This window comes from Lycium ferocissimum, chromosome 11 (genome assembly GCF_029784015.1).
Source record: "Lycium ferocissimum isolate CSIRO_LF1 chromosome 11, AGI_CSIRO_Lferr_CH_V1, whole genome shotgun sequence".
In the NCBI taxonomy this organism is placed as follows: Eukaryota; Viridiplantae; Streptophyta; class Magnoliopsida; order Solanales; family Solanaceae; genus Lycium; species Lycium ferocissimum.
Window position 1 is genome coordinate 14,489,197 of NC_081352.1, and position 11,943 is coordinate 14,501,139.

Below are 11,943 nucleotides of genomic sequence, written 5' to 3' on the forward strand. Positions count from 1 at the left end.
AATGTCTCCACTTGAGTTTTCGATGATTTAGCAATAAATATTTTTTTTCTCAAATGAGGATATATAATCTCGTTCTCTTGCATAAAATTTTATGTAACTTGTTCCCCTAAATATATAGATTTTATGTGTCCCGTCACTTTTAAAATTACTTTACCCAGAACGTAATTAAAGAGCAAAATGGGTTCCCTAGTTACCAAAAAAAAAAAAAAAAAAAAAAAAAAAACCCTTTGCCTGATTTGATCACTCAGCAACAGTTTGTGGGTGTTAGAAACTAAAGGATTTCACATGAACGTACGTTACATACTTGCTGGAAATCCTCTTTTTTAGTTAAAAGGTAGGGTTAAAATTTCCTAACTGTAAAAATAAAAAATAAGCAACATTCTCGTGGCCTCCAGCCCTCCACCAGCTTAAAAGTTGGATAACCACAAACCATACTAAATGCATGCCAATTCTGTAACTACATTATTGTGCAAATTGTAGCAAAGCTAGGAATTATGATAAAAGGGAATTAAAAAAAATATATGTAAGAATGCCACAATTGTTTGTAGCAACTTTTGAGTCATACGGTAGGAGCTTTCCTTATGTCAAATGAATTCAGCAATTTATACTTACAAGGGTGTACATAGATCAGTTTGGTTTGGTTTTTTATTTATCAAATCAAATTAATTAGGTCGGTTTTTAAAAATCTGTAAATCAAACTAATAAAAAGCGATTTTTCCGGTCTTGATTTTCTCGATCTTTTTCGGTTATTTTCGTCAAGGTCCCCACAACACAAAACATGTAACTAGTGCTTTCAAATACTTCTTATACAACAATTATATATGGTGCTTCCCCAGAAAATAACACAAAATGTAAGGCAAGTCACAACATTATGCTAAATTATAGTGTCATCATCGATAAAGATAATGAAAACACATAAAACAAGTACGGTTAATAAGAGATAATTAAAATGAACATAGTCTGATTAGTGTTTTATTTAAATTACTTAAACATCTATGAACTATAATTCTATAACAGACTTATTTAATTATTCAAAATTGTTAGTCCAAACTAAAATAATATTATGCACTTTTGAAGTAGAACCTATAAAAAAGTTTAAGAAATGCTTACAAATTTGTCTCCTCTTTGTAGATCCCAAATTTTACCAGCTTTTTTTAAAAAAAAAAAAAAACAATAAAAAGGGGAAAACCTAAGCTAGCTCATTAAATTAATAAAGATACAACCAATAAAGTTAAACATAATTCCTGTATTCTTGTCTTCGTTTGGTGGTAGCAAGGTGAAACTACAGTTGCAAATTTGCAGTACTCACAGGTCTCGCATGAGCAGATAAAGAGGAATTTGCAACATCCATTGTCAATTTATGTTTTAATACTCCATATTTTATTGTAGGAAAAATAACATTTTCGGTCCTTAAGTTATTGATAAATTCTGATTTTGATCCTTGCGATATACGACTCAGCACATCTGACCTCAATTAATCAATGTGTTCTTGGTCCCTTTATGTAGGAAATATATGTTATATTTGAACTACTTTTAGAAGTATATTACCCTCAAATATAGAGTAGTGGTACAAGTTTAATATAACAAATTGACAGTTAAACGGTGGAACGATTAATAATTCTGAAAATTTGTGAATATTCATAGTCAAAGGGATCAAAAATGCACATTTCAAGTAACTGAATGTTAAATGTGCTTAATCACATATCACAAGGACACAATGACTGGAATTAAAATTTACCAATAATTGGAGGACAAAAAATGTTATTAACCCTTTATTGTATATATGAGTCTCCCAGAAACTCACAAGATCTCTAGTATAAATTCTTACTAGCTAGGAAGCCAAGTAATGACTCATTATAAACACTAAAGAATATTTCCATGTGTGGTAGCTTTTTTCTGCTCTTGACAGGCTACTACAACTTTGTACAATCTAAAATATGATGAATAACAATATATCTTGGGTTTGGATGTTACTCCTCTTTCTTGGTTTTGCATTTTATAATCTTTCAGCTTCACAGGCAAGGCCTATTTCCAGCCATCATCCAAATGCGATTGTTGTAGGAACTGTTTTCTGTAATGCTTGTTTCCAAAAGGATTTATCAAAGGCCATTTCAGGTTCATCATCCTTGTTAACTTCTTGAAGTTATTTTTGTTTGACATTATAAAGAGTTAATTTTCCAGAAAATGTTTTCTGAAAATTACTTATCTTAGAAATGTTGTCTGATGTTTGGTTGTAGAATGAAAAGTATTTTCTGGACGAACATATATTAAATATTGATAATAATATTAGTATATTGGATAGCGTTTTGATGAAATTTTTGAGTACTAAAGATTGATTATGATAGTTGAGTGTTTGTTAGGTAGTGATATGAAGTTAAAAGTACAGATAATTGCGAAGGAAAATGACTTTGGGAAAATGGAGAATTCTGAAGGAAAATGACTTTTATCCAAAAGTGAAGAAAGTCATTTTTCCCTTTTTGGTGGAAAAAGTTCTCCCTGGAATACAGTCCATAACAGGCATCGTTTGTTCCGATATTATTTCACTGTGTAGCAAAATGTTGTTATAGAGAAAATATAATAAAACATAACATGAAAGATCAGTTTCACATTAAACATGACTATTACAGTGAAGTGTTATTATAGAGAAGTCTTTGACCGTATTTTTTGGCAACCAAACACTAGAAAAATTACTTATTTTTGGGAAAATATTTTCTCATACCAAGCAAAGTCTCTCTTCTTTCTTTCTTTTGATGCATGTTTGTGCTTTCAGGAGCTATTGTTGCAGTAGAATGTGCAAACTCAGGCAAACGCTCAGGATTTTACCAAGAAGTGAAGACAAATAAGCATGGCAAATTCAGTGTACACCTTCCTTTCATGGTGAACAAAAATGTCAATCACATTACAGGATGTTCGGTCAGCCTAATCAGCAGCGGCGAGCCACATTGCGCTGTAGCATCGACATCATCAGCTTCATCTTCTTTCCGACTGCACTCAAGGAAAAAGGGAACACATATTTTCTCTGCTGGATTCTTCAATTTGCTCTGCAACCAAAAGCCAAGCATCCATAGTACTAGCAACAAGAAAGAAGCATTATATGATCCTCACGAGTCTTTAACTTCAAGTACTCCTAATGATCATACATTTTCTCCAACAATGTCAAGTTTTCTTACCATAAAACAAGAGTTTCTTCCACCTCTTCCAAGATTGCCTCCTCTTCCAGAGCTCCCACCTTTGCCACCACTTCCACTACTTCCACCATTTTTTCGTTCACCTCCAATGTCTCCACCTTCAATATTTCCGCCATTTTATCAATCACCTCCAATGTCTCCACCTTCAATATTTCCACCAATTTTTCGTTCCCCTCCAATATTTCCTCCAATTTTCCCACCATCTATAGTAGGTTTAACTCCACCACCTATACCACGTTTAACTCCATTACCACCACCTCCGCCACCAACCTTCACATTTCCTCTCTTCCCTCCATTCCCGTTCCGTCCTATGCCTGGCTTCCCTGGAGTTCCTCCATCTCCGGACAAGAAGAACTCCCCTTAGACCAAATACAACTATACACACACTTGCAAAATGCTAGTAGTTGTACATCAAACACTATATATGAATAGCTCTCCAATAAATCCATTCCCTTGGATTCCAGACAGAAGAAAAAAGAAGAGGGAAGATCTATTGAAGATTCCACCTACTTATAATTTAACTAATAAGGGACTGTACTCATACTAGTAGTTAACAAGAAGCTAGCATTCTAACTAAGACCTTTTTCTCGTATTAGGAAGCATAGGGGAGGTGATATGGGGGAGAAGTGACTGTATAATTATATATAATGTTTCAATAAAAGCTCATTATTAATAGGTGACTGTAGTAACAAATCATTCCTCATCTACTGATAAACATAAAGATACATTATGTGAATAGATTTCTGTTGTGTAGCTTACTCTTCTATCATATGTCTTCAACTGTCACCGAGAGCAAGAACACTCGAGGGGTGGTAATATGGCAACAAAGTAAGAGGCAAACCCTCACCAGCTCTTCGCCTTTTAGATAAAAAAATCAAAATTCTAGTGGAGATTAGGCAAATATACGAGATGATACTGACCAGCACATATTATTCGATTATAAGGTCTGAATAATCAAATATACTTATCTTCTTTTTTACAAGAACAATCTGAACTAAATAATTCATGCCTCGCCTGATCACTGGTTATTGAGAGGTTCGAAGTGTATATCTTCACTTGCTTTAAACAGAATGCGCGATTAGAAGTGCATATCTTCACTTGCTTTAAACAGAATGCGCGTTCATTTGATCTTAATCCTTGTCCTTCTCGATTGCTTCATGAAATGGTCATTTGCCGTTAGTTCATCACATTGTAGTCAGATAACTTCTCACTGCACTCCAAGACTTTTCTCCTTATTTTATATGTTTCTTTCCACGTGATTACCATATCTTTACGATCAAATTACAATACCATGCACTAGCATGATCATATTCATATGCAATGAGTGGTACAAGATCATTGTTCATATGCAGTATTCATCCGCCGAACGCTGTTATCAGTAATTACTTGCATTATTGTCTCCTCAGCAATCAGCAGTTCAGAGGAGCAAAAATGACTACTCGAGAAAACACGGTGAACGATGTTTTGAATGCAAAATTGGGATATACAGCTTGCATACAGGCAGAAGGATGACACCAATTTAGCAGTGGTTGAGCCAGAATTTTCACTAACAAGATTAAAAATTTAAGGAAATAAATAGACATACAAAAGCTAGCACCAAACATTTAACAATCTGAATCACTCAGCTGTGGCATGGTTGTTAAGACCAAATTTTCCCAATGAAACAACTGCTGAATTTCATTTCTGACATCACGATAGAAATACAGTATCCTGTTAAGCGGACGAATTAGAAAATTAATTCAATTGGCTCTTGTTCCAAATAAAAAGCTGAACAGGGAAAGATTTGGTAATGTATACAGTAACAATCTTCATGCTGAGATTTGAAACAAAAATTGGGACTCCCTGCTTAAAAACCAACTAAGAAACCAGATCCATGGAGGCATCTTAAATAGATAGGTGTAACCACATCCGGCAATTCTGCTACTATTAAGTATGAAAAACTTTACCAAAGACCAAACTGGCAGAATTTACAAAGTCGACTAAAAAACAAGAAAAGAAAGTGAACTAGGATCTAACTTCAAAATCAAATACCCTTGAGAATGAAAATGCAGCTTCTCATATTTAAATGGAAACCTAACTGGAGACAAAAGAGGGTGAAGGATAAAATAATACGGCCTCGAAAGGTTCCAGCAGCCCTACAGATCAAAGACCATAAGCTGCTCCGTTTACCCAGTGTCTCCCCATCAAAACGATGACAAGATGCAGAAAAATTAGCAGTGGAACCACCATGCTAGATTGACAATTACATACTACCTTCTGGTCTAAGCCTTTTAGGAGCATGATCATAGTTCTCTCCTCTGCTTAATGTTGTAGCTGTGGCTCCACTACTACTTGGGCTTTTGCCGATATCAAGTTGTACTCTAACATTGGCCTGTGACATATCCACTCCCATAGATGCTAGTGTCCGGTTTAGGGTATTAAGCAACCTGCTCAATACCAAGACCCAATATGTCACTGAAATAGAATCTAAAAGCAGTAATATACTAGCATGAAAACATAATTTCAGATCAAGTGAATTCAGACCAGTATGTGCTCATGTCAGAATGATATGTACATGTTTGTTATTCATTTCTTTGTTTTCACGGGAGTCTGAAAAATCCTAAAGTGAGGCTCAAAAGTCAAAATCCAGAGATCCGCTTGTTATCAACCTTAATGTGTAGATAAACAGAAAATGACAAAAATGGTCCCTCATGTTTGAGAGTAGGTTAAAAATGGTCCCTTAAGTATGCACTTAACAGTTTTGGTCCTTTAAGTTTGCCAAAAGTTAACTTTTAGTTTCCGTAAAATATTTACAGATCTCCATCTTTTAGATTTGACGGAAGTTGACCAAAAAAAAAAAAAAAAAATTTAACTATAAACACCACGAAAGTCCCATTAAATCTAAAATATGCAACACAAAAAACTACACTAGACCACTAAAAAGACACAAAAAATAGCATAAATTACACCTCAAAAAGTTACACCAAACTCAAGAAATAAATTTAAAATAGCACAAACTACAAAAATTGTACTTCTAAATATGAGTTCCGGCGTTTCCTTGTTTTCATAGTTCCCGTCAAATCTAACATATAAAGTTCGACAAACATTTGACGGAGACTGAAAGTGTTAACTTTTGACAAACCTAAAGTAATAAAACTATCAAGTGCATACTTAAAGGACTATTTTCAACCTACCCTCAAACATAAAGGACCATTTTTATTTTTGTCATCTTGTCTGATGAACTTAAATTTCTATTTGATGGCTCAGGTAGAAAAGTTGGGGGAAGCCATGTAGCGAGACCTGATCAATATTTGATTGCTCAGGTAAACAATGCTGGGGGCACATAAGATTACTTCCTTCAAGCCACTGAAACTTTTTTGATTTGGTAATTTTTTTCACAAAAAAATGTAGACCCACGAGGTGCAGAAGGTTTTACAAGAAGTCAAACTGGAAGGAGCTCAAAAGGCTACAATTTGCATTTAAATCTACCAGCTAATAACCACAAGAAGCATTAAACAAACTTGAATCTATTTCATGCACTTGGTAATCACGGGAATTTTCTGATGGGTTCAGTTATGGGTAAGAAATTGGAACATGACCTTGAGACTGCCACTACTAAAATTAGCAAGTCATTGGCATAAAAGAAATAAATTTGAGTTTCCACCTTAACAGGACATCAATTCATAGCTATTAAAGTCCTGAACCATCATCTTACCTTTGAGAATACGCATTTGAGATGCCAGCTTCTTCACCATCGACTTTCACTTCTTCCTGATCATTTCTACCATAGCTCAGATCATTAGACTCAATTGTATCTTGTTTACCTGGCCAATACAATGATTGCGGCTGGGAAGTGCAATGCTCAGCATCAGGAGATGATTGAGAAGGTTGAACAGACACATTTTCAAATAGATTGGATTGCAGTGGCATGTTAAAGCGCATTGCTTCATCTGCTGCCATATGGGAATCGTCTGCTGCTCTATATAAAGCAGCGGCAGTAAAGTTCGGTTCTAATGTTGGGTTAATGCCAATATTATCTTCACGAGTAGAGCCATTTCTGATTATTTGAGAATGTTCAACAAAGCCTTCCACAGGCCCAGAAGTGCTTCTCTGTCAACAATAAGAGAAAACATTAGTTTTACTTCCAGAAAAAGTACTACTGCTTCCATCCTAAAGTTGTGCCTCACTCTCTTAAAATAGCCTGAAATCCGCTAATTATGCTTAGGGCCCTTGTCGCTTCTTTGCGCTTTTAACAACACTAATAGAGAGACTATACTATGAATGAAAGTCTCAAAGTCCACCTTAACTATCTTCCACCTCAAGGTGTAAAGGAGTCAACAAGGAGTAAAGACGTGACTCTAGTTGGTCAAAACTAGGAGTGGCAAACGGCCGGGCCGGATCGAATTTGGGCTGGTCAAAAAACGGGTTAAACAAAAACGGGTAAAATATCCAACCCGCCCATATGTAACAGGGATAAAAAAAAATGGGTTAACCAACGGATACCATGGATATCCATATTATTCATGGTTTCATGAATAGTCAGGAGAGAACACAAGCTAAAAGCCAAAATAAGCTTAGACTTCCAGATAGCAAGAACTCATCAAAAATAACAACCAGACAAATGGGTATTGATAATATGGATATCCATATTATCGATCTGGATATCCATTTTTTAGTGGATAATATGGATAGTAATCCATATTTAATCCATTTTTAAACAGTCAGTTATCGAATCCATATTTAATGGGCCAGATTGGATAGTACTTAGTTTTTCAACCATTTTGCCAGCCCTAGTCCTAACAGAAACAGGTTACAACCAGCAAATATTGGACCAAAAGCCATAAAAGCATTAAGAAGCACGTTGCAGAAAAGCTGGAGATCATCTTATAATAAGGAGAGCAAAATGTTGGAGATCATCTTATAATAAGGAGAGCAAAATGTTGTATCGATGCTAAAAGTAATAAAGCAGAAGAAAACATAATAAAACTTTGTTATGTTACCAAGAAAAAGAAGTCAGTGAGCGAGATAGGAACAGGAGTTGTAAGCAAAATACTCAAACCAAGAAGCACTCCACGTTACACAAGAATCTAAAAGTGCATTTAAGTATTATAAAGATCGTACCCATGGCATCAACTTTGAGGGTTCTGCACTCCATCCTTGGCAGGTTCCCTCATACATCTGTATTTTCTCATGCAAAAACTGGATATACTGTATAACCTGTATTTTGTATTAAATCTTGAGGCTTATCTTTGTGACGATGAAGTAAACAAGATTGAAAAAGCTGCAACATTGGCAAGCAAGTGAAATGTCACAACTCACACCTCTAACAAGAATGAAGCTCGGTCTCTCTTCTGATCACTTTCAGGTAGGAGTTCTCTTAGAGTCTGAAATCTGCAAATTATTAAGTATTAGTCAGCTTTGGGAAAGATCTTGCTGAAGCAGCTACTGAAGTGGAAACTAAAATCAACCATGTATTGAAAGAGACTATAAAACTAGTCTTGTTACATGCTGTACAGCAAATGCTCCAAAGAACAACTTTGATCCTTTTCTGAAAAAATAACCAAAATACTATGTGCATGTAAAACACCTACGGCTTTCCCTGCTTGGTTGACAACAATCAGTTTTCCATTTGAAATACCAGTTAAACCAATAATTAGCCAGAAGAATAGAACTGAATACACATAATATCACTTCTTACTTAGATGTATATATAGAAGTGTTGTTGATCGTTACTGTGAGACTTGTCCCCAAATGCCATTTTTTAAGCTGACAAACAAACCAAAAGGCTAGTACAACTCCTCAAGGATATCTTCACATTTGAAAAGAGCTAACGAACAAATATAGGAGACCCAAACAAAGCAGAGGCTATCATAGTTTTTCAAATTCCACGCGATAGCCATATATGTTACAAGGATAGGGGTATGGGCCGTCCAATAGAGGTAAAAAATAATAGTCACTACAGCCATATTCTTCCCAATCCTGTCTAGACATGAACTTTAAAATTGTCAAGTCCCACAATGGTTGAGGGAACGCATTGTGATCACTGATCTCCTCATATAGTCTTGGGCAATCCTCCTCTTATGAACTAACTTTTGAAGTTGAGGTAGATCCAAGGAACAGAGTCAGACCCGCCAATCCCTGCTGTTGTGTTTCTTAGGTTTGGGTTGCCGTGTTCAATTATCCACTCTCCAGTGTCTAGTCTTGGGCATGCGGGAGGGTGTCAAATCCCACATTTTTTTTAGGGATTGAGCTGTGGTCTCCTTATATGGTTTGGGCAATCCTCCCCTCATGAGCTAGGTTTTTGAGGGTTTGAGTTAGACCCAAGGTCTGTTTCTCCCAAAAAAATATTAACTTTATTTATGTTTATATAAGCAGTAGTAAAATAAAAATTAAACTAAATAATTGAAAAGTTAATGACGGAGATCACATCACATCAACATTTAAAACTAAATAATTTTGAATATTTGAAAGTTGTACAAGCCAGTAATACACTTAGGGGACGTTTGGTTCCACCATAAGTTATGCAGGGATTAGTAATACGGAGATTGCACTACAGGGATTATTTCTTGTTAGATGTCTAGTTTATTGTGAATATAACATGTATATTTTAAAATAAAAGTGAAGACGAAATAAATTAGTAGGAGATCCTTGTAATTCCAATTGTTTAATCCATGTATAACTAATGTCCACATACTCATCCGACATTATATCCCTATAAAATAATACATAGATTTCTGCATAACTTATTTATGTGAATATGGAAAACACAAACTTAACTTATACTGAATCCTATGAAAATAAGAAAAAGACAATCAAACAATGTATAATGAAAGTTGATTTTTATACATGTAGTGCAACTTCTAACGAGTCCTACCAAACGAGCTCTTAGTCAAACAATGTCAATAGTTTTGAGACATTCAAAAGGAAAAAGTGACCTAGCAATGATAAACTTGCCTCTCATTAATCTTGATCCTCCTCCGTTGTTCTGTCTCAGAATGCTTGGAACGATGAGAACTTTTGCTCTTTCCTTCTAATTTCCCTGTCACCCTCAAAATATCAAACCCCCAATAGCTTTTATCAGTTTCAAAAATTTAACAAAAAAATCAAATTCCAATAGCAGTTAGTTTCAAAATAGCATATCTTTATATCAAAAAGGGCTAAGGGTCAAAAAACACACCTGGACTGTTACTTTTTCACGAGTTTCACTCCCCAATTATAAGTTGTTCCCTTTTCCTAGCTGAACTATGCCCATCCATGTATTAAAACACACCACGAAGCTAACTAGGCCAACTATTCCTACTTAACTATAACCATGTACTCAACTAGGTCTGTTTTAATAGAGTTTAGGTAGGAAAACAGAACAACCGACAATTAAGCTGTGAAACTCGCGAAAAAGTAATACTCCCTCCATTTCAAAAAGCTTGTCTGTTTTTGACTTGGCAACGGAGTTTAAGAAATTAAAAGTTGTGGTTGTTAATTAAAGATATATAGAATGTACCAAAATGTCTTTTAATTTATCTTGTAGAAAGTTACATTAAATAGTTGCCAAAAAAAAAAGCATTCCTTCACGAAGAAACTAAAAAGGAAAGTAAGACAAACATTTTGAAATGGAGGAAGCATTACTTTTAGAGAGACAAGGTGTGAAACTCGCAAAAAAAGTAATATTCTCCCCATTTCAAAATGAAAGTTAAAAGAAAGAATTTCTAATCTTGTGATCATTAACTAAATATATGTAAAAATGTATCAAAATATATTTTAATCGTGGTCTTAAACATGTCACGTGAAAAAACTAGAATTAAAGAGTTGACAAAAAAAAAAATTTAACAAAAAACTAAAAAAAAAAAAAAGCAAGACAAACATTTTGACCATTATTTCTATAAAAAGAAATTACCCTTTTGAGAAGAGGCATCGGGTGTTCTAGAAGAAAACTCATCATCATCTTCTTCGTCTTCTTCATGGTGATTACTCTTCAGAGTCCTCACCATTTCCTAATTAATCTGAAAACCCACAAATAACATTATTATTCAGCTGAAAAAATACTAAGTGTTCACAAAAGAAGATTAAGCAGAGAGACTGACGATTTTGGAAACTTGCAGTGCTTTTGGAAATATGTAATGAATATACACCTGTGAAAATTGAATTTGTATGATTAAAAAAAAAAAAAAAGAATATGCGTGTACAAGACTATGTGGAAACCCTAGGTAATTAAAGTGAATGTTGGTGAGTGCTAAATTGCCGTGCAGTACTATGCTAACATCTTGTTATCAAAAATGCGTACTCCCCGAGTCAAAAGATATCCCACTTAATTATTTGCACACGCTTTAATAAAAAATAACTCCTAAAAAAATAATTAATTTGACTAGACCGACTCTAATTAAATATATAATAAGATTTAATCACATGACAGTTAATAGAGATAAATCTGAAAAAATAAGGTTAATTCTTTCTTAATCTGATAAGTGAACACTATTTTTTACCCAAAAAAATATTAAGTGGATACACTTTTTATCCAGAGGGAGTATTAATGACTTTAAAAGCTACAACATTTAGGCATCATTTATTAACGTTAACAGTAACACATTTAAATCTGAATAATTAAGATGGTGTTTCTAGATATGAACATTAAATGATTACGACGGTTTGTTTTTGAATATCTGAATGTGCATAATTTATTTAACGGAAAAGGCTCAAATATGCTTGGAACCTGGAAATACTCATTTATGTCATTTAATCGTCAATAGGCCATTTATGCCATCGCCTTAATAGTTTGATTCAT

At 34.5% G+C, this 11,943-nt stretch overlaps 2 protein-coding genes across 3 annotated transcripts; one reads left to right on the top strand and one right to left on the bottom strand.

Moving 5' to 3' along the window:
- The first annotated feature begins 1,837 nt into the window (after positions 1-1,837).
- Positions 1,838-3,552, top strand: LOC132038059 (leucine-rich repeat extensin-like protein 1). Its single transcript, XM_059428785.1, has 2 exons — positions 1,838-2,115; positions 2,771-3,552. Exons 1-2 carry the CDS (start codon positions 1,938-1,940, stop codon positions 3,550-3,552), a joined length of 960 nt encoding a protein of 319 aa, XP_059284768.1. The 5' UTR covers positions 1,838-1,937.
- A 1,362-nt stretch (positions 3,553-4,914) lies between these two features.
- LOC132035799 (transcription factor BIM2-like) lies at positions 4,915-11,417 on the bottom strand. 2 transcript variants are annotated; one of them, XM_059425931.1, is made up of 7 exons: positions 11,246-11,417; positions 11,059-11,164; positions 10,122-10,206; positions 8,489-8,558; positions 8,289-8,384; positions 6,883-7,277; positions 4,915-5,614 (listed from the first exon to the last, which is right to left on the bottom strand). In XM_059425931.1, the coding sequence occupies exons 2-7, from the start codon at positions 11,150-11,152 to the stop codon at positions 5,431-5,433; spliced, it is 924 nt and encodes a 307-aa protein (XP_059281914.1). In that variant the 5' UTR covers positions 11,153-11,164; positions 11,246-11,417; the 3' UTR covers positions 4,915-5,430. The 2 variants fall into 2 exon arrangements, with proteins under 2 accessions (XP_059281914.1, XP_059281915.1); XM_059425932.1 differs by lacking the exon at positions 11,246-11,417 and having other exon boundaries at positions 11,059-11,239.
- Between the last annotated feature and the right edge of the window lie 526 nt (positions 11,418-11,943).

What these genes read in the sequence shown, in the direction of transcription:
- LOC132038059 (XM_059428785.1), top strand. Translation starts at nt 1,938, where the DNA reads ATGATGAATAACAATATATCTTGGGTTTGGATGTTACTCCTCTTTCTT. An exon ending in TTTATCAAAGGCCATTTCAG is followed by an intron (nt 2,116 to 2,770) that starts GTTCATCATCCT and finishes TTGTGCTTTCAG; the next exon opens with GAGCTATTGTTGCAGTAGAA.
- LOC132035799 (XM_059425931.1), bottom strand. Translation starts at nt 11,152, where the DNA reads ATGGTGAGGACTCTGAAGAGTAATCACCATGAAGAAGACGAAGAAGAT. An exon ending in GAGCTTCATTCTTGTTAGAG is followed by an intron (nt 8,385 to 8,488) that starts GTGTGAGTTGTG and finishes TACAAAATACAG; the next exon opens with GTTATACAGTATATCCAGTT. An exon ending in CCTCAAAGTTGATGCCATGG is followed by an intron (nt 7,278 to 8,288) that starts GTACGATCTTTA and finishes TATTGTTGACAG; the next exon opens with AGAAGCACTTCTGGGCCTGT.